This window comes from Sturnira hondurensis, unplaced genomic scaffold (genome assembly GCF_014824575.4).
Source record: "Sturnira hondurensis isolate 20B ecotype Veracruz unplaced genomic scaffold, ASM1482457v3 Scaffold0025370, whole genome shotgun sequence".
NCBI classification, from domain to species: Eukaryota; Metazoa; Chordata; class Mammalia; order Chiroptera; family Phyllostomidae; genus Sturnira; species Sturnira hondurensis.
Window position 1 is genome coordinate 16,627,921 of NW_028098001.1, and position 18,244 is coordinate 16,646,164.

Here is an 18,244-nt window from a genome sequence, read left to right on the forward strand (position 1 = left end):
ACTTGTACTACAATTTTGGCTGATTTTTATTTTCTCTATTGTATACCATTATTTTTATTTTTTTTCAAATTCTAAGTATATTTTTTAAAAAAACTTTAAAAATATTTATTTACATTTAGAGAGAAGGGAGGTAGAAAGAAAGAGAGAAGCATCAGTGTGTGGTTGCCTTTCATATACGCCCTACTGGGGACCTGACCCACAACCCCACAACATGCTCTGACTGGAAATCAAATCAGTGACTCTTTCATTCACAAGGTGGCATTCAGTCCACTGAGCCACACCAGCCAGGGCCCCAAAATAATTTTATTAACATTTAGATAAAGTATACAAAAATGCCAAAAATGTGCACAGCCAAAGTTTTGTAAAGACTGTATTTAATATGATGAGTAGTCTTGTGTTTTCATTAATTCAATCTAGTCAGTGTCACATGAAGATAAAGCTACATACATGTCAGGGGTTCTATTAAGCCTATTTTATTTTTTATTTCTTTTTATTTTTTAAGTAAAAAAGTTTTTATTGTTGTTTAAGTGTAGTTGCCTCCTTTCATAATGTATTTTATATTGTGATTTAAGGAAATATTTCAAAAATAAATTTTTGTCTTCACTTGAGAATTTTTTTCCCATTTTTTTAGAGTGAAAGGAGGGAGAGAAAGAGAGAGAAACATCAATGCAAGAGAAAACCATTCCTTGGTTGGCTCCCATACACATCAGACCCCGAAATTCCAGGTGCCATATTGTTGATCAAACCCACAACTCAGGCATGTGCCCTGACCTACTCAAACCTGCAACCTTTCAGGTATGGGACAATGATCCAACTGAGATACACTGGCCATGGCTAAAGTAATTTTTGAAACCTTATTTCTTCCCAAGTTACTTATATGTTAGTTAAATATCCACATTCTCTTTTATATGTTCACATTTCTCCCAGTTTAGAGGCCAATCTCATTTATTTCTTGCTTGTTCTATCTCACAAACCACTATATATGTTCAAAGAGACAGTTCTGGGACTACTGGAGCTTGGTCTCAGGCAAGGGCCAAGGTTTTAGGAGGAGAAATTTTACCAACTCTGCATCTTTTGGAGTTGGGTTTTTCCTCAAATTCAGACACAGTCAAAGCTTTGGTTCAGAAAAGCAGTTTAGGGCTCTTCTGAAGGGATTAGGAATCCACAGGCAAAACACAAATGCTGCTGTCACACCAACCAGGCCTATGAGGCCAGAAAAGGAGAAAATATAAGGTCTGCTAGTTTCCAATTTCCAAATCTTCAAAAAGAGTTAAACAAGAAGACTGTAAAGCAACCCCCCACCCCCAAACAAAAAACATAATAATGGAGAAGCAACCTGGAAAGTGTCTGCCAGAAAAGTAAGGCCCAGAATATGGTAGAAGGGCAAGACCATGCTCCAGGTCCACTGGCCTCATAGATACCTTCAAAAATCTGCAATCTGGAGTAGGCTTTTAGTTGTTCTTTGTACACCCTGTTGTTCACAAAAGATCTGTATGAATGATGAGTATATCTTTTATTCAGCTCTGTGAGGAAATTTGATCAATTATTATCCCTGACAATACTTTTCTGACAAAGATAATGAGTTCCAGAGAAGTTTGCTGCTTATATGGCTGGTAAGTGGTGGAGGTAGGCCTCAAGCTCTACACAGTTGACTCCAAATATTTGAACCTTTCCAGTGCCCAATGATGATTTCATTTCCATGATTAAAGCACAGGTCTTTACATTTTACTAAAAATGGGCATTGATCTAGTAGCTAAAAGGATCCTTCCCATTACTGACCTTTGAAATGCTGTTTTTACATTCCTAGAACATGGGATTGGGATGCTCCAACAGAGGCTTGGGCCAAAGCTGTAGAAGCTGCTTCAACCTAGTCAGTTTTTTGGAGAATTTGTGGTATGCAATGAGATGTTTTTATTCTACACGAATCCTCAGGGAGCTCTGTTTCTAGTTTGTGGTCTAGAGTCCTTCTAACATGCCCCTCACACTCTAACCCCTGTTCCATTAGCATTTAAACAAGCAAAAGCATTTTAATTTTTAGTACTAAGCAATGCTCCTATTTTTGGATTCATATTGATGAGCAGATTTTTTATAGAAATAATAACTCATAAGAGTTCATAAATTTTTTTTAACAATTAAGCACAGTCACCTGGATTATTAAAACATTTTAATTTTAAAATTATAGCTGACATTTAACATTATATTAGTTTTAGATGTACAGAATAGTAATTAGACATTTATAAAACTTATGAAGTGATCCCCTTAATAAGTCTAGTACCCAGCTGGCAGCATACCTCATTATTACAATATTATTGACTGTGTATTTCCTATACTATACTTTACACTCCCATGATAATTTTGCAACTGCTAATTTATACTTTTAATTCCTTCACCTCTTCTACCCAGTGTCACAACCCTCTCTCACTTGGTAACCACAATGTTATTCTCTTGATCTGACTGTTTCTGTTTTGTTTGTTTATTTTGCTTTTTAGAGTTCACATACAAGTGAAATTATATATATATATATATATATATATATATATATATATATATATATATAATTTCTCTCTCTGACTGATGTCACTTAGCACTACCCTCTAGATCTATCCATGTTGCTGCAAATGGTAAAATTTTCATTCTTTTATATGACCAAGTAATATTCTATTCTGCGTATGTATATAGATATATTTGTGTATATTCCAAATATTCTTTACCCAGTTTACTATTGGTGGACACAGGTTGCTTTCATATCTTCACAACTATAATAATACTGCAGTGAACATAAGGATGCATATGACTTTTCAAATTAGTGTTTTGGATTTCTTTGGATAAATGCCCAAAATGAAATTGCTCACTCAAAGTATTACAGTTCTATTTTAAATTATTTGAGGAAACCTCACTCTGTTTTTCATAGTTTCTGCACAAATTTGCAGTTCCACCAACAGTGCATGAAAGTCCCCCTTTTCTCACACTCTTGCCAACACTTGTTGTTTGTTAGTTTATTGATGACAGACATTCTAACAAATGTGAAGTGCTATCTTTTTGTAGTTTTAACTTGCATTTCTCTGATGATTAGTGATGTTGAGCATCTTTTCATATGTCTATTGGCCATCTCTATGCACTATTTGGAGAAATATCTATTCGAATCATCTGCCAACTTTTAATTGGATATTTTTGTGTGTTAGGTATTAAGTTCTTTGTGTATTTTTAGTATTAATCCCTTATTTAATGTATTATTGGTGAATATCTTCTCCTGTTGGGTAGATTGTCTTTTCATTTTATTGATGGTTTTCTCTTTAACTACCAAAAATTATTTAATTTAATGTAGTCTCATTTATTTTTTTTCTTTTGTTTACCTTGCCCAAGGAATTTATATAATAAAAACAAAGCGAAATAATGAAGAATTTACTGTTTATATTTTCTTCTAGTTTAGTGGTTTTGAATCTTACCTTTAAGCCTTTGATCTATTTTGAGTTTATTATTGTATGTGGCATAAGAAGGTACTCTAGTTTCATTTTCTTTCCATGCAAATGTAAAATTTTTCTAACACTACTTAAAAGACTGTCTTTACCCCATTGCATATGTTTGTCTCTTTTGCCATAGGCATGTGTTTATTTTTGCAATGGGGTTCTTTTTCATTGACCTATGTTTCTATTTTTATGCCAATAGTATACTGTTTTGATTACTATATTTCTTGTAGTATTGTTTGATATAAAGAAGTATGACATCTCCAACATTGTTCTTTTTTTCTCAAGATTAGTGTGCAGTGTGACCTGAATTAAAACCACTAAAGTTATGTAACTCTACAGTTTCTTAATCATTTTTGGTATCATTACCCAATTCATGGTCATAAAATATCAGTGTTTTATTTTTTGAAATGGCAGGTATGGGATAATAAGAGAATGGTTTAGTAGCATTTTATTATGACCATAGACTAATCTAACAAAAGGTGCTATCCTGGCTCCATTCTAATGTAGAACGGGTGTTTGTTAAGGAGAAAGAAGCAGTGGTGTATCATAAAGTAAATTGGACATGACAGCAGAGAGAAGGGCCATGGATCTGGGTTACCCCATTCTTATTCCCTAGCCCTTGCCATTACCCACCTTCACATACTGCACCCGCATCCTCATCATGCCCACAGTCAAAAGTTTCAACCTGCTCACATTCAGCCAGGGTATCTTCAGTCCCATTACACATGGCTACCTGAATAAACACAGGTTGGTCCTCTTCTGCCATAGGTGGATATAACATGCCTGCAGGTGTATGCTTGGCTGCTCCACAGCCCAGCTCCCGGCACACTACAGCCACCTCATTCATGTCCCAGCCATCATCACACACAGTGCCCCAGTGACCATTCTTTTCCACCTCCACTCTCCCTTCACAGCGGTGAGGACCATTCATCAAGCGGATTTTGATTGGAGGCCCTGCAGACAGAAAGGGTCAGAAAACATTTGGAAATGTACTGTCATGGGACCTCCCAGGGATAAGAGAGAGTGTTTAATTCTGGCCATGGTGTGTGGTATGAGCATGATTATAAGAGACTTGCTGAAGTAGGGAATTATAGAGTTTTGGCTCTGCCCCACTCCATTGTAATTTCTTAAAATCATCCCATCCTACCTAAGACTCCCTTCCAAAGACACCTGGGACTTTCTGATAATGAAGAAATGTGGAACATGTAGATTTATGGTTTAATTCTCATGTGTTCAAAAATATTTTGGAAAAAGAGGACTCTAGAACTAGATCTTTACTAGAAATGGAGGCTGATAACTAGACTAGGAAAATACTTTGGGCCAAATCAACCACTGATTTTCTTTTTGAAAGCTGCAACATACACTGTGGATCACTTCATCAATCACAAGTCCATTTTCTCTGTAGAGGGAGGGGTGTGAAGACATTATACAGGCTAGTTAATATCTAATCTCTCCCTGTTTGTTTGTTTTTTGTTTGTTTTAAGCTGGAATCATTTCTAAAAAACTTTATTCTTTAGGATTTCTATCAGGAAGGAGATATGTAATTCCAGAGCTGTCATCTGTGGCCAGATTTGTTTGTCTGAGAATTAAGCCAATGAGAAAGTTCAGAGTGAAGGAAGGCAAAGACAGAACACTTGGATCCAGTTACACATTAAGTCATAGTTGTTTCTGATCCTTCTTACCAATTTCACTTATTTTTTGGCCCAGGCCAGTTTGTATTGAAATCTGTCATTTGGTACCAAATGATCTATCTTATACAATCAATTACCAAGTTCATGACAAACCCCCTGCAAAAATACAAACTTTGAATAATCATAGGTAATAATGTAAATATGATTTAAAAAATAATATATTGAAATGATAAAACATATGCAAGACTCAATAAATACAGAATAAATCAAGCAACTAACTTAATTCAGTAGAACATTAATAATAAACTGAGTATATCTTAAACAGAAAACATCAAATTATTTTCAAATTCTATATATGGGATTTATAGAGATGTTAACTGTGTATTAGGCCACAAAGAAATTTTCAGTAAGTTTACATCAGGAATATTTATGCAGGCCAAAAGTATACTTTAAAAATGTATGAAAAATTAATAAAATAAAGGGTCAAATAAAATTTATTTATAAGAAATTCATTGTTGGTGGGATTGCAGACTGGTACAACCACTATGGAAAAGAGTATGGAATTTTCTAAAACTAAAAATGGATCTGCCTTTTGACCCAACAATTCCACTGCTAGGATTGTACCCTAAGAATCCTGAAACACCAATCCAAAAGAACCTATGTACCCCAATATTCATAGTAGCACAATTTACAATAGCCAAGAGTTGGAAGCAACCTAGATGTCCATCAGTAAGTGAATGGATCAAAAACTATGGTATATTTACACAATGGAATTCTATGCAGCAGAAAGAAAGAAAGACCTCCTACCCTTTGCAACAGCATGGATGGAACTGGAAAGCATTGTGCTGAGTAAAAGAAGAGGGAAGTTTTAGGAGAAAAAGGGAAGGGTTTACAGGAACAAGTGTAAAGGGCACATGGACAAAATTTAGGGGTGGGGGTGGAAATTGTAGGAAAATGGGGAGCACTAGGGGGTGGACTGGGATGGGAAGAAAAGACAGAAAACTACTTGAACAACAATTGATTTTTTAAAAATTAAAAAAGAAATGACAAGTTTCAGGTTACAAAAATGAAAAGGTATTTATGAATATTTTAGAAATAAGACAAATGAAAATATTATACTGCATATCAACTTATAGAATGAGATAGAAGTGGTACTTAAAAGAAAACAGATTTAAATACACTTACAAGGAAACAAATTAAGATGAAAAATGTATCTGTGCTTAAGGAATTAAAGAGAGAACAAGATAAAACACATTTAAAGCAAGAGGAAAAAAGTTATACTAAAGATAAAAAAATAAATTGGGAAAACCAAAAACAAATAGATTTGAATACTAAGACTAACCATTGTGTTGTCCACTTTCACCACTTCTATTCAATATAGTATTGGAAGCCCTAACTACAGCAATTAGACAAGAAAAAGAAATATAGGCATTCAAATTGGAAAGGAGGAAGTAAAACTGTCATTGTTCCCAGATGACATGATACTGTACAGAAAATCCTATACACTCCACCAAAAAACTACTCAACCTAAAGAGTGAATTGGCAAAACAGTGGGGACATGAAGTCAAGATTCAGAAACCCAAGGCCCTTTTGTACACCAACAGTGAATTATCAGAAACAGAAATCGGGAAAGACTCACATTTGCTATAGCAACAACAACAACAAAAAATAAAGTGCATAGGAATGCACTTTAACAACAAAAAAATAAAGCACATAGAAACCTAACCAAGGAGGTAAAAGACCTGTACTCAGAAAATTACGCAATACTGAAGAAAGAAATTAAGAAAAACACAAACAAATGGAAACATGTATCATGTTCATTGATAGGAAGGGTTAACAGCATCAAAATGTCCATACTACCCAAAGTAATTTACAGATTCAGTGCAATCCTTTGTATTTAATCCTTTGTAATTAATCAAAATTAATCATTTGATTAAAGTACCAATGGCATATTTCACAGATATAGAGCAAATATTTCAGAAATTTATATGACACCAAAAATGACCCCGAACAGCTACAGCATTTTTTAAAGTAATTCTGAGAAAGAAGAACAAAGTAGGAAGGATCAGAATACAAGATATCAAACTGTATTACAAGGCTGTAGTAATCAAAACAGCCTGGCACTGGCATAAGAATAGACACATAGGCCAATGAAACAGAATAGAGAGCCCAGAAATAAACCCAAGTCTCTATGATCAATTAATATTCAACAAAGGGGGCAGAAGCATAAAGTAGAGTAAAAGTGGCCTCTTCAACAAATGGTATTTGGAGATGTGGACAGCTACATACAAAAAAATGAAACTTGACCACCAACTTACACCATGCACAAAAAATAAATCCAAGGTACATTAAAGACTTAAATATAAGTTGTGAATCAAAAAAAAAAAAAGTCCTATAAGAGAACGTAGGCAGGGAAATCTCAGATATTCTACTCACCAATATTTTCACCAATATGTCCCCTGGAGCAAGAGATATAAAGAAAAGAATAAACAAATGGAATCTTATCAAAATTAAATCTGCATGGTTAAAGAAAACAGCATTAAAGTGATAAGAGAACCAGCCATGTGGAAAAACATATTCGTCAGTGATACCTCAGAAAAGGGTGTGATCTCCAAAATATATAAAGAACTTACTCCACTCCAGGAAGACAAACAACAGAAATAAAAACATGGGCAAAGGACTTGAACAGACACCTTTCCAAGGACGACACACAGAGGGCCAAGAGACATGTGAAAAGATGCTCAGCATCACTAGCCATCAGTGAGATGAAAATCAAAACCACAATAAGATTCCACTTCACGCTAGTCAGAATGGCCATCATAAACAAAGCAGCAAACAAGTGTTGGAGGGGTAGTGGAAAAAAGGGAACACTAGTGCACTGTTGGTGGGATTGTAGACTGACATAACCACTATGGAAAACAGTACGGAATTTCCTGAGAAAACTAAAAGTGTAATTGTCTTTTGACCTGGCCATTCCACTGCTAGAATGATATCCTAAGAACCCTGAAACACTAACACAAAATAACGTATGTACCCCAACGTTCATACCAGCACAATTTACAATATCCAAGTGCTGGAAGCAACCTAAGTGCCCATCAGTAAGTGAGTGGATCAAGAAAGTATGGTACATTTACACAATGGAATACTATGCAGCAGAGAGAAAAAGGTGCTCCAACCTTTTGCAACAGCATGGATGGATCTGGAGAGCATTATGCTAAGTAAAGTAAGTCAGGCAGTGAAAGAAAAATATCACGATCTCACTTACAAGTGGAACCTAATCAACAAAAGAAACAAGCAAGCAAAACATAACCACAGTCGTTGAAATCAAGAACAACCTGACAGTAACCAGAGGGGAAGTGGGAGGGGAGCAAAAGTAAAAATGAGGAAAGGTATTTAGGAACATGTGTAAAGAACATATGGACCATAGGGTGGTAGGACCAAGGGTGGGTAGTGGGGATGATAGGGATAGAAAGGAGTGGTGGAGGGGAAAATGGAGACAGCTGTACTTGAACAATAAAAAAGTATGGGGAAAAAAGAACTCACACTTGCTTTTCAAAAACAGCAATAAACAGACAATTCCCTGAGAAATTTTATTAAGAAATTCTAAGAGATCATACAACAAAATTAGAAAATATAAAGGGAGCATCATATAGATATAAAAGCTATTTAAAATTTAGATAATAATACAAATCAACATTATGTGATAAATTCAAAAATCTAAACAAAAGACCCCAATTTTTGGGTGAAAGCATCTAACTTATTTTTAAAAGGGTAAAAAAAATGAAAAGACTAAGGAAAAATGTTTGAAAGTGGAAGCAAAAATCTACCTGACTCAGACAGTTATTTGTCTAGTTCCAAAGACTTTTAAAGTAGCAGATAATTCCAATATTGTTTTAAAATGCTGCAAAGGACAGAAAGCTCCTCAAATCATTCTTATGAAGATAATCTGCCCTTGAAACCAAAACTAAATGAGTATATAAATAAGGTCACAAAATTTTGAAGTAAAATATTAGCAAGTTGTTTGTCCTACCTATGATGACATGATAATTAAGAAGAATTTATAACAAAAATTCAGTGACTATTTCTTATTAGAAAAACATTTAAATGTACTGTACAATAATAAAATTTAAAAACATTCTATAACCATTATGATATATTAAAATAGTAGCAAATAGTAAAGTTTGTTGATTTTGCTAGCCCTAGACTAAAGCTTGGTTTTTGTGTGACCTATTAGCTGTGTGACCTCACAGGAGTGATTTAGTCTCAATTTTATTTATTAGTAAAAGGAGAGTTGTTGTGGAGATTAAATAAGATACTCCTAGTAAACTTTTGAATTCCAGAACCTGGTTTGTTCATGTTTTTTCTACTTTTCCCTTAAGTATTTATGAGGCTTAGTTGTATCTACTTACTCATTGTGAGCCCTGAGTATGAAAGCATTATTTTGTATTTTTCTCAGTGGTGTTTCCCTCTTCCTTCAGTTGTGTATCCATGCCTCACTTACCTCATTCCTAAAGCTGACTTAACCCAGCACAGTGCCCTAGAAATAGTGTCTGTTGTTCACATATATTTGATGATATAACGTAAAAGGGAAATAAAAAGGGAAGTTGTAGACCAGTGATGCTGTTGTTAAGATCAATGGAAAGGAAAGCCTGAGAGAGTAGAGAGACTCTAGTTAAACTATGATTCCCCAAGGGACAGATAAATTCTATGAAAAGAACAAACAAGCTATTACTTGACATAATTGCAACTAGTCCACTGAAAGACTTTGGACATGACCTACCTGTGATGTTCAGTGCCACCATCTCACTGCGTTGGGCCACCAGGCCATTGTTTGCCTCACAGAAGTAGTTCCCATTATGCTTTGCAGTCAGAGAAAGATTGAAGGACGCTCCTCCTCCAGAATTCACTGAGATGTTCCCAAGAGAGATATTTTCATGATAAAATGAATATAGAACAGGAGGAGATGCTCTCTTGTCTTCACAATGAAGCTCCACCATGTCCCCAGTAAAGGTCTGGTTCCCAGGAACACTGATGGTGAAGAGAGGATGTGACACTGGAACTGATACAAGTAGTAACGTTCATCACAGAGTGTTTCTTCTGCTGGTTCAGACTTACAACCTATCTATTATCACCCATGTGTTCTCAAAATATCTCTCCAGCCCCATGGATTCTTTCTTACCATCATACCTCCCAATCTAATACTGCAGAGACAGTTCTAGAAGATTTTTGATGACCTCTGATGAGCAAGTCTGGAAAATATGCCTCTGGTCATGCCATATACTGGCCTTGTATCTCCCCCTGTCATTCTCCTTTCACTTCTCTGCTAATGTTACTTCTACCACCACCTACCACCACCACCATCATTGCTATAACAATCTTAGCAAATCAACCTTTTTTTTGCACTTGTCATTCTTGGAACAGCCTTATTACAATACAATGAAACTGCCTAGTTGAAAATTTCTGGCAAATTAAGAATCATAGGGGAAAAGGGTAGGGACTCACATGAATAAGTATAAAGGACACATGGACAATAATTAAGGTGGGGGGTGGAAATGGGAGGGAAGTGGCGAGCACTGGGAGGGGCAGGGCAGGGAATATAAAACAGAAAACTGTACTTGAATAAGAATTAAATAAAAAATAAAAAATTTAAATTTAAATTAAAAAAGAATTAAAAAATAAAAGTGCTACTTACTTCTCACAGTGATGTTCAGTATTTCACTCTGGATGAGGTCATTGTTATTGTCAGCTGTGCAGTAATATCCACCAGCATGGATCTCCCTGATAACAGGGATCTCTAGCTCTGATCTCTGAGAATGCACACTTTTCCTCCCCAGATTTTCCCTTGTGTCTTCTCTGTGCCAAGAGAATGAGATTTCCCCTGTGCCTTCAACCACAGAGCAGACAAAGACCAGCCTCTTTCCTTCAATTGCCTGTCCCTCTTGGGGCTGGGTCTCCAAAAGCACTCCAGACACAGGGATTCCTGTGTGAACACAAGAGGACAGGTGAGGGCCTGGTGTGGAAGCCAGTACTACCTGGTAGGCTTTGTGGCAGGTACAGTTTTGAAATCAATGTTACTCAGATAAATATTTTTAGTGGGAAGGAAGCATTCTGAGGGCAACTAGGCATGAGCACCCTGCAACTTAATGGTCTAAAAATCTGACCTTTCATTTCCTACACATTAATTAGCCCTCTCTAATGACCACAGATCAAATTGATCTTTCTCTCTCATGATCTCCTGATGCACTTGGGACAGAAGTAGTGGGAAAAGCACAAGCTGTGGAGTCCTCACCCAGCTCTGCCACATATCCATTGTATGATACTGGTAGGTCAGTGAATCCTTCAGATCCTCAGTTTTTTAAAGATAAAGTGTGGATAATCATGCTAATTTCATAGAGTTCTCATATAAATAAAACAATATACATGCATAAAGCAAGTACTACACTGCAGATGTTCAATAATTGGTGGGTATTTTGAAACCACATTCCACTGGCATAGTTGAGATAGGATTGCAAAGTGGACACATACTGGCACCAGATTGCTCAGCTTCAAATTCCACCTGTGCTACTTACTTACTGGTTTACCTTGGGCATGTCACTTAACTCTGTAAGTTTCCTCATGTGTAAAATTGAAGTAATTATAGTACCTACTTTACAGGTATTATCCATATGTCAGTACTTCACAGATTTGCTGGGAGCACTAAATATAAAACTGCTCTGAGAAATTCCTTGTACTTTGCAAATTTATATAAATATTCTCCTCTCTAGGTATTTCTGAGTCCTAGAGGAGTTGTTCCAGAACTGAGGACAACAGCTTCTCAGCCAGCCCAGCCACTGATGCTCACTCTGCACATGTATATAGGATTGATGACTCCGCTTTGAGACACTGTGAGATGATGTCATTGCCTCACACCAATAATATCCTGAGTCTTCTTTCCATAATGCTGAGATCCAAAATTTTGATGAGCTCCATTCTGACACCAGGGTGTGGCCATCCCTGAAGAAGGAGTACTGGAGCTGTGTCCTTAACCTATCTGAAGGGAGTTGGGTATCACAAGACAAGGTCACTGAGTTTCCTTCAGTGGGCAGTAGGGGTCTTGCTGTCAGAACAGGTGCTGGAAACAGCTCTGAATGGAAGAATTAAACAGAGACCACCAGTCAGTGAGGTTCAGCTTTCCTGTTGACATGTGCCTTATATTCTCAGCCCTAATAAGGCCACACAGCCCCCCACACAAAGACAGACAGTGACTCAAAATTTCTGCCTACCTAGGTGGTCTGCTCTGTACTGTACATTGGTCCTCCCAGATAGGCCCTACTTTTTCTCAGTCTCTTCTACTTGAATAGTGAGACACTCACCTCGGACAGTGAGCCATGCAGATCTTGTTTCTTCTGTCACATCCACAAATAAGAAAAATTTCCTATCTGCTTTACAATAATAGGAGCCACTGTCACTGGGTCTTGCATTTGAAATGACATAGCTTGAGGTGCTGTAGTAAGTGGATATCCGAGATCCATCCTTATAGTACATCAGTCTCTTTATTTTATTATTTTCTTCTCCAGAGCATCTCACAACAACCTGGTCTCCTTCATAGGCATAGTGTGGCATATCGATACTGAGCCAGTCTGCAGAAGATGAAAAAAAATACTTGTGCCAATGATGCTTACCATGCATGTTCCAACATTCTAACATCTGTTCTTATGGGGAATGATAGTGCATACACATACACAAGAAGCCAGGCAGCCACAAATTCCTTAGGATCTGCAGGCCCTTCTGGCTTTTCTGATCAGTAAAGGTGAACTCTATTTCATTTAATGACATCTTTTGTCTTCTACACATTCTGCTAATTTTATGTCTGTTAAAAATGTTTTGATCAATTTTCTCAGTTATCAAAAATTTATTGGACTAAATATATATTTTAAATAATTTCACTTACATTTTCTTATATCCATTAAAGATGATCTCATGTCCCTGTGACAGTCATGATTAACTTTCTATGCATCTCTCATTACTTAAAGGCTTCACAAAGCAGTACAATTCAAAGACTTTTATTTTGTCATTCTCTAGAGAAGAAACAATCTGGGAAACTGATAGATCAGCGCAGGGATCTACAATTTTAACATCTAGAATTTTCTACTTGAATGTTTTTTTAGAGGCTTCTGGGAATCTTCTTGTTTAGATCATTGTCTCCCCGTGGAAGATAGTGGTCACCAGAGAACTAATGAGCAACTTGGTGTTTTAGATCTTCCCCAAAAAGAAAAGAAAAAAATTCTTAGAATAGAGAGGAGCTAGTAGACTCTTCTTTAAAAGCCTATTCAAAGGAAATAAAAAATCAGCCATTATACTGCTTTTTGACTCAGTCCTGCAGCTTTGGGTTTGGAGGAAATTTTTAGTTGATGAAGGAACTGGAAACTCAGGTTCCAATATTAATTTGGAATTATAATACACTGAGTTAAATTTCAGGGAAAATGTTTGTTATAATAAAAAGCTTATTCCCAGACCTGATTATTAGACCATACTTCTTCTATACAAAGAGGCTTAGTCTCAGATATGGAGAAAACAAATGAGGAAAGAGACAATGTGTGAGAATTTATTTAATCTGTCTACCCAGTTCACACCTCTAGTCATAAGTTTATGGCAGAAAGAAGAAATACCCACTCTCAGAGTCCTGTCTCAGAGCAGAGACCATCTTCTTATGAGATCTAGACTCAGTTTCCAAAGTGGGATTCAGAAAGAGGTGGGAAAGAAGCATTTATAACTTTCATATTATATTAAACATTTCTCATTTTTAAACATTTTTGTATAAATTTCACAATGGTCAAAATATTTCAATATAGAAATCAATATAATATATTGGAGGTAAATGCTCAAAATTTTGTTCTTGATTGAACAAAGTAATCAAATAAGTTCAGAGACAACTGCCACTTCGAAAGGTACATTATTAGATTAGGAGGTTTGGATGAACGGTTGGGGCATAAGTGCTGTTAAAGAAAGAGAAGTCTTAAGCCTTCATTGAAGTAAAAAAATTTCCTTTTGCAGATTGGGACCAGGCAAAGTTTTCAGTGAAGAGAATAGAGACAATATCAACTTGATTAAATAAATATTTAAAAAGATATATGGCCTCCAACCAACATTGAGGCATAGACGACACAATTCCTCACAGAACCAAAAGAAGAATAACAACTAATTTATAAAACACACACATGACTAGAAATGCAAGAAAATCAAACTGTATGGAAGTCTGACAAGCAAGAAATTAAAGAGAAACATCCATCAAGGCTTGTAGGAAGAGTGGAGATGAGCAGCTGGGGTAAGAGGACATGGGACAAGGTGGAAGCTGGCAGACTGGCTGGCCCCACATTCATGTGAACATAAACTAGGTGGAACAACTGGGGAATGAGACAGACTGTGCAACCCAGGTTTCCAGATCCAGAAAAATAAAGTCTCAAAATCTCTAATTGTAAAAACCTAGAGGGTTGTGGTCATGAGCAAAATTTCCAGTTCCACAGGAGACTCTGTTGTAGGGACCCATTTTCTGTTGGAGTCTTGAAAATACACATGACCATTCACTCAAGAATCATCACCAGGCAGCACTTGAAAGGTCGCAATTTGCTTGTGGGTAGTAGGGGAAGTAACTGAAAGGAGGGCAAGAGCTAAGCAAGCATCATTTTTCTTTTTCTGATGTCTCCTCCACATACAGTGCCACAGTGTTGCAAAGTGGGTTACCTTGCCCTGGTGAATACCTAAGGCTCTACCCATTTACAACATAACAGGTGTGCTGAGACAAAGAAATTTGGCCCAAATGAAAGAACAGATCAAAATTCCAGATAAATAACTAAGTGATGAGAAGATAGACAATCTATGAGATGCAGAGTTCAAAATATTGGTAATCAGGATGCTCAGAGAAAAGATTGACCATGTCCAGAAAATAAAGGAAGAAGTGAAGGCTATACAAAGTAAAATAAATAAAAATATACAGAGAACCAATAGTGAAGAGAAGGAAACCAAGACTCAAATCAATGATTTGGAACAGAAGGGAAAAATAAATAAATATCCAATTGGAACAGAATGAAAAAAGAATGAGTAGAGGCTTAGGAACCTGTGGGACAACTTTAAAGGTTCCAACATACTAATCATAAGGGTGCCAGAGTGATAAGAGAAAGAGAAAAAAAAGAAAACTTATTTGAAAAAATAATGAAATAACAATTCCCCAATCTAGTAAAGAAAATAGACATCAAAGTCCAGCAAGCTCAAAGAGTCACAAACAAGTTGGAGCCAATTTAAGGACCTACATCCAAGATTACTCCACCCAACAAAGCTTTCATTTAGAATGGAAGGGCAGATAAAATGCTTCACAGATAAGGCAAAGTTAAAGGAGTTCATCATCACCAATTTTTCATTTTACGAAATTTTTAAAGGACTTATTTAAGAAATAGAAGATCAAAACTGTGAACAGTAAAATGACAACAATCTCACAACTATCAACAACCGAACCTAAAAAAAAAAACAAATACACACTAAATAAACAATTAGAATAGGGACAGAATCTCAGAAATGGAGATCATATGGAAGGTTATCAGTAGGGAGGGGAGGAAGGAGAACAGGGGAGAAAGCACATGGAATGAGAAGCATAATTGGCAGGTACAAAATAGGCAGAGGTTAAGAATAGTATAGGAAATGGAGAAGCCAAAGAACTTATATGTACAAGCCATGGACATGAGGTACAAGCGGGTAATGCTGAAGGGAATGGGGGTACCAGGCAGAGGGGGATAAAGCAGGAAAGTGAGACAAATATGATAGTACAGTCTAAAAGTATACTTAAAAAAGAAGTAAGATATATATGACCAAACTGGTAATAATGACAGGGGTAAAGATAAATAAGAAATGATGACTTCTGATTATACTAAGCCTGGGACAGAAATTTGACTGCAATATACCTAAGTAAATGGCCTTTAACTTTGACATTTTACTTGTTCTTTAGAGGAAAGCATAATTTTATATAATACACACATTTTACCATAATTTCAGGAAGTTTACAGGATTGAATGAGGCTGATACTGAGACCCTCTAATATATTAATAAAACACTTTCTTAAAATTGCATCAGGTATAATGCAATTTATATAGACATAACATGACCAGATATATAGGTATTAACTATCCTCCCTATAATGAAATAAATACTTTGTCAAATAAATGATTAAAGAAGAAAAGGTAACCTTCCAGTTTAATATAAAATCATTTCCTCTTTATTTTATTACATTAGAACTTTAGTGATGATGATGATGAAAACCAAGTTATACAGGGGTTGTTTGTAATCCAAGTAAAACATCAAGGGATCATTTTGTTAAATGCAGAACATCTTCACAGCTCTCTGGTTACCTCTTTATTGTAGAAAATATGTTTTCAGTTACTGCCTCCAGTGTGTCTGGTCGAGACTTTTAAGTTTCTGTGACTGGACCAGAATATTTCCCAAGATAATATTTCATGATCTGTTTTCTCTTTGTAGTTAACTTATTACATACCCCTGAACTTTATACTAAAGGGAAAATAATGTATTGCCTTGAAATAATTGGGGTAAGGTCTTTCACACAAGCAGCTGGTAGCAAAGTAGAGAGTAATGTGACACTGGAACATTTATACTATGGCTGGGACTAGGTTTGGGCATGGGCCTCCCGCTTTCTTTACCCCAGTTGTGGACCTAATCCCTTTAATCCTCAGCTAAGAGACTGGAACAGGCAGTACCTCCCTTGCCTGGAAAAGTGTGTATGATTCCAAGTTATCTAAAAGAGAAAAGAAAAGAATAACTCACCTGACCAGATGCCAACAGGAGCTGTGAGGCAATAGTCAAAGAGATTAGCACAGGAACATTATTTTTACACTTAAAAAATTGTGTAACTCTCTTAGAATGTTCCCAACAATTCTCTTTCCCTTTCTTTTCTTCTATGTCTTCTTCCCTCTACCCCAGGTATTTATTCCTTTCTACCCCCCTCCCTCATTCCTCTTATTTCTTTTTCCCTTCATCCTTCCCTTACTCACAAATAATACTCCCATAGAACAAAGAAAGTACTTATCTCATAAGGCCCTAACATTTTATAAACATAGTCCATCCCATTACCAGCTGGTTATTTTACAAGCAAATTATCAGAAGTGTCATGATTTACTTATTCCTCTTCCACATTATCTTTTTAAGACCAGCTATTTTCTTTGAGACATATTACCTGTCTGGTGGCAACACACAAGCCAGGAAATCCCAGAAAGAAAATGGAGGTGTCCTCTCCTATATCATAAACACTGTTTCTCCCTCCTTTCCTATTCTATTTCTAGTACCATGCTTGCATTCATATACCACAGTCATATTTATCAGCAAAATCCACAGTTTCATCTGTGGGTAACAGGACTTGAAACCTCTCCAAAATTTTGGACTAAGAAAGTAAGAGTTAAGCCAAAAATGTTGTGCATTGGAACAAAAGTGGAGTTGAAGCACAGTGATATTTAAATGGTCTAAAAATACAATTTTGCCTAACAAAACATTTATTTGATACCCTTTAAAGAATTTTCCCAGAAATGAAAACATTAATACATGTTAATCAAAAGGAGAATGCACCATTATTTGGAAAATAGATTCATAGTCCTTTGGTTTTCCTGGAAACCTTGCTCTGCTCAGTATCCATTTATGTAATACTTGTCAGCCCTAGGTTAGAAGCTGAAGACCAACCCTACTCATCCTAGCAGAGAGATTTGTTCCCCATATGAGGTTCTGAGATGACCAAGCACAGGTGCTTCTGTTCTGGTTACTCCCAAGTCTCGCTCTAGTATTCTACTCACAAAGCACCAGAAGCAGTAGCCACAGAAACATAGGGTCAGAGAGGAGAAGTTCTTCTAGTGACAGTCAGGGCAGCTCCAGTCCCAGAGTACAGTCTATCCAAGCAGAATGTGAAGCCAGGTTTTGGCAATTTGGGTCATCAGCAATTTTATACAAATAGAAATTAGGAAGTAGGGAATTTCTGCAACTCAGCATTATCCCCACCCTCGGTTTTGTGGGTGTTGATAATGTAAATGTTTTTTATAGAGTTCTACAGATGTATGTGTATTGACCATAAATGCTCCTTAAAATGTAAGGTGTCTTTATCCTATAGCTAAGGTCCTTTTA

The 18,244-nt window shown here is 36.3% G+C and overlaps 1 protein-coding gene across 2 annotated transcripts; it reads right to left on the reverse strand.

The window, feature by feature from the left end:
* Positions 1-3,898: 3,898 nt before the first annotated feature.
* On the reverse strand, positions 3,899-18,022 carry FCRL2 (Fc receptor like 2). 2 transcript variants are annotated; one of them, XM_037039410.1, is made up of 7 exons: positions 17,920-18,022; positions 16,904-16,924; positions 12,451-12,717; positions 11,940-12,221; positions 10,791-11,078; positions 9,879-10,157; positions 3,899-4,421 (listed from the first exon to the last, which is right to left on the reverse strand). In XM_037039410.1, the coding sequence occupies exons 1-7, from the start codon at positions 17,948-17,950 to the stop codon at positions 4,093-4,095; spliced, it is 1,497 nt and encodes a 498-aa protein (XP_036895305.1). In that variant the 5' UTR covers positions 17,951-18,022; the 3' UTR covers positions 3,899-4,092. The 2 variants fall into 2 exon arrangements, with proteins under 2 accessions (XP_036895305.1, XP_036895306.1); XM_037039411.1 differs by lacking the exon at positions 16,904-16,924.
* Between the last annotated feature and the right edge of the window lie 222 nt (positions 18,023-18,244).

Coding starts and splice junctions, on each gene's coding strand:
- FCRL2 (XM_037039410.1), bottom strand. CDS start 17,950: ATGTTTCTGTGGCTACTGCTTCTGGTGCTTT. Junction 11,079..11,939: donor ATCCTATATACATGTGCAGA/GTGAGCATCAGT, acceptor GTGTTCACACAG/GAATCCCTGTGTCTGGAGTG. Junction 10,158..10,790: donor ACTGAACATCACTGTGAGAA/GTAAGTAGCACT, acceptor TACTTGTATCAG/TTCCAGTGTCACATCCTCTC.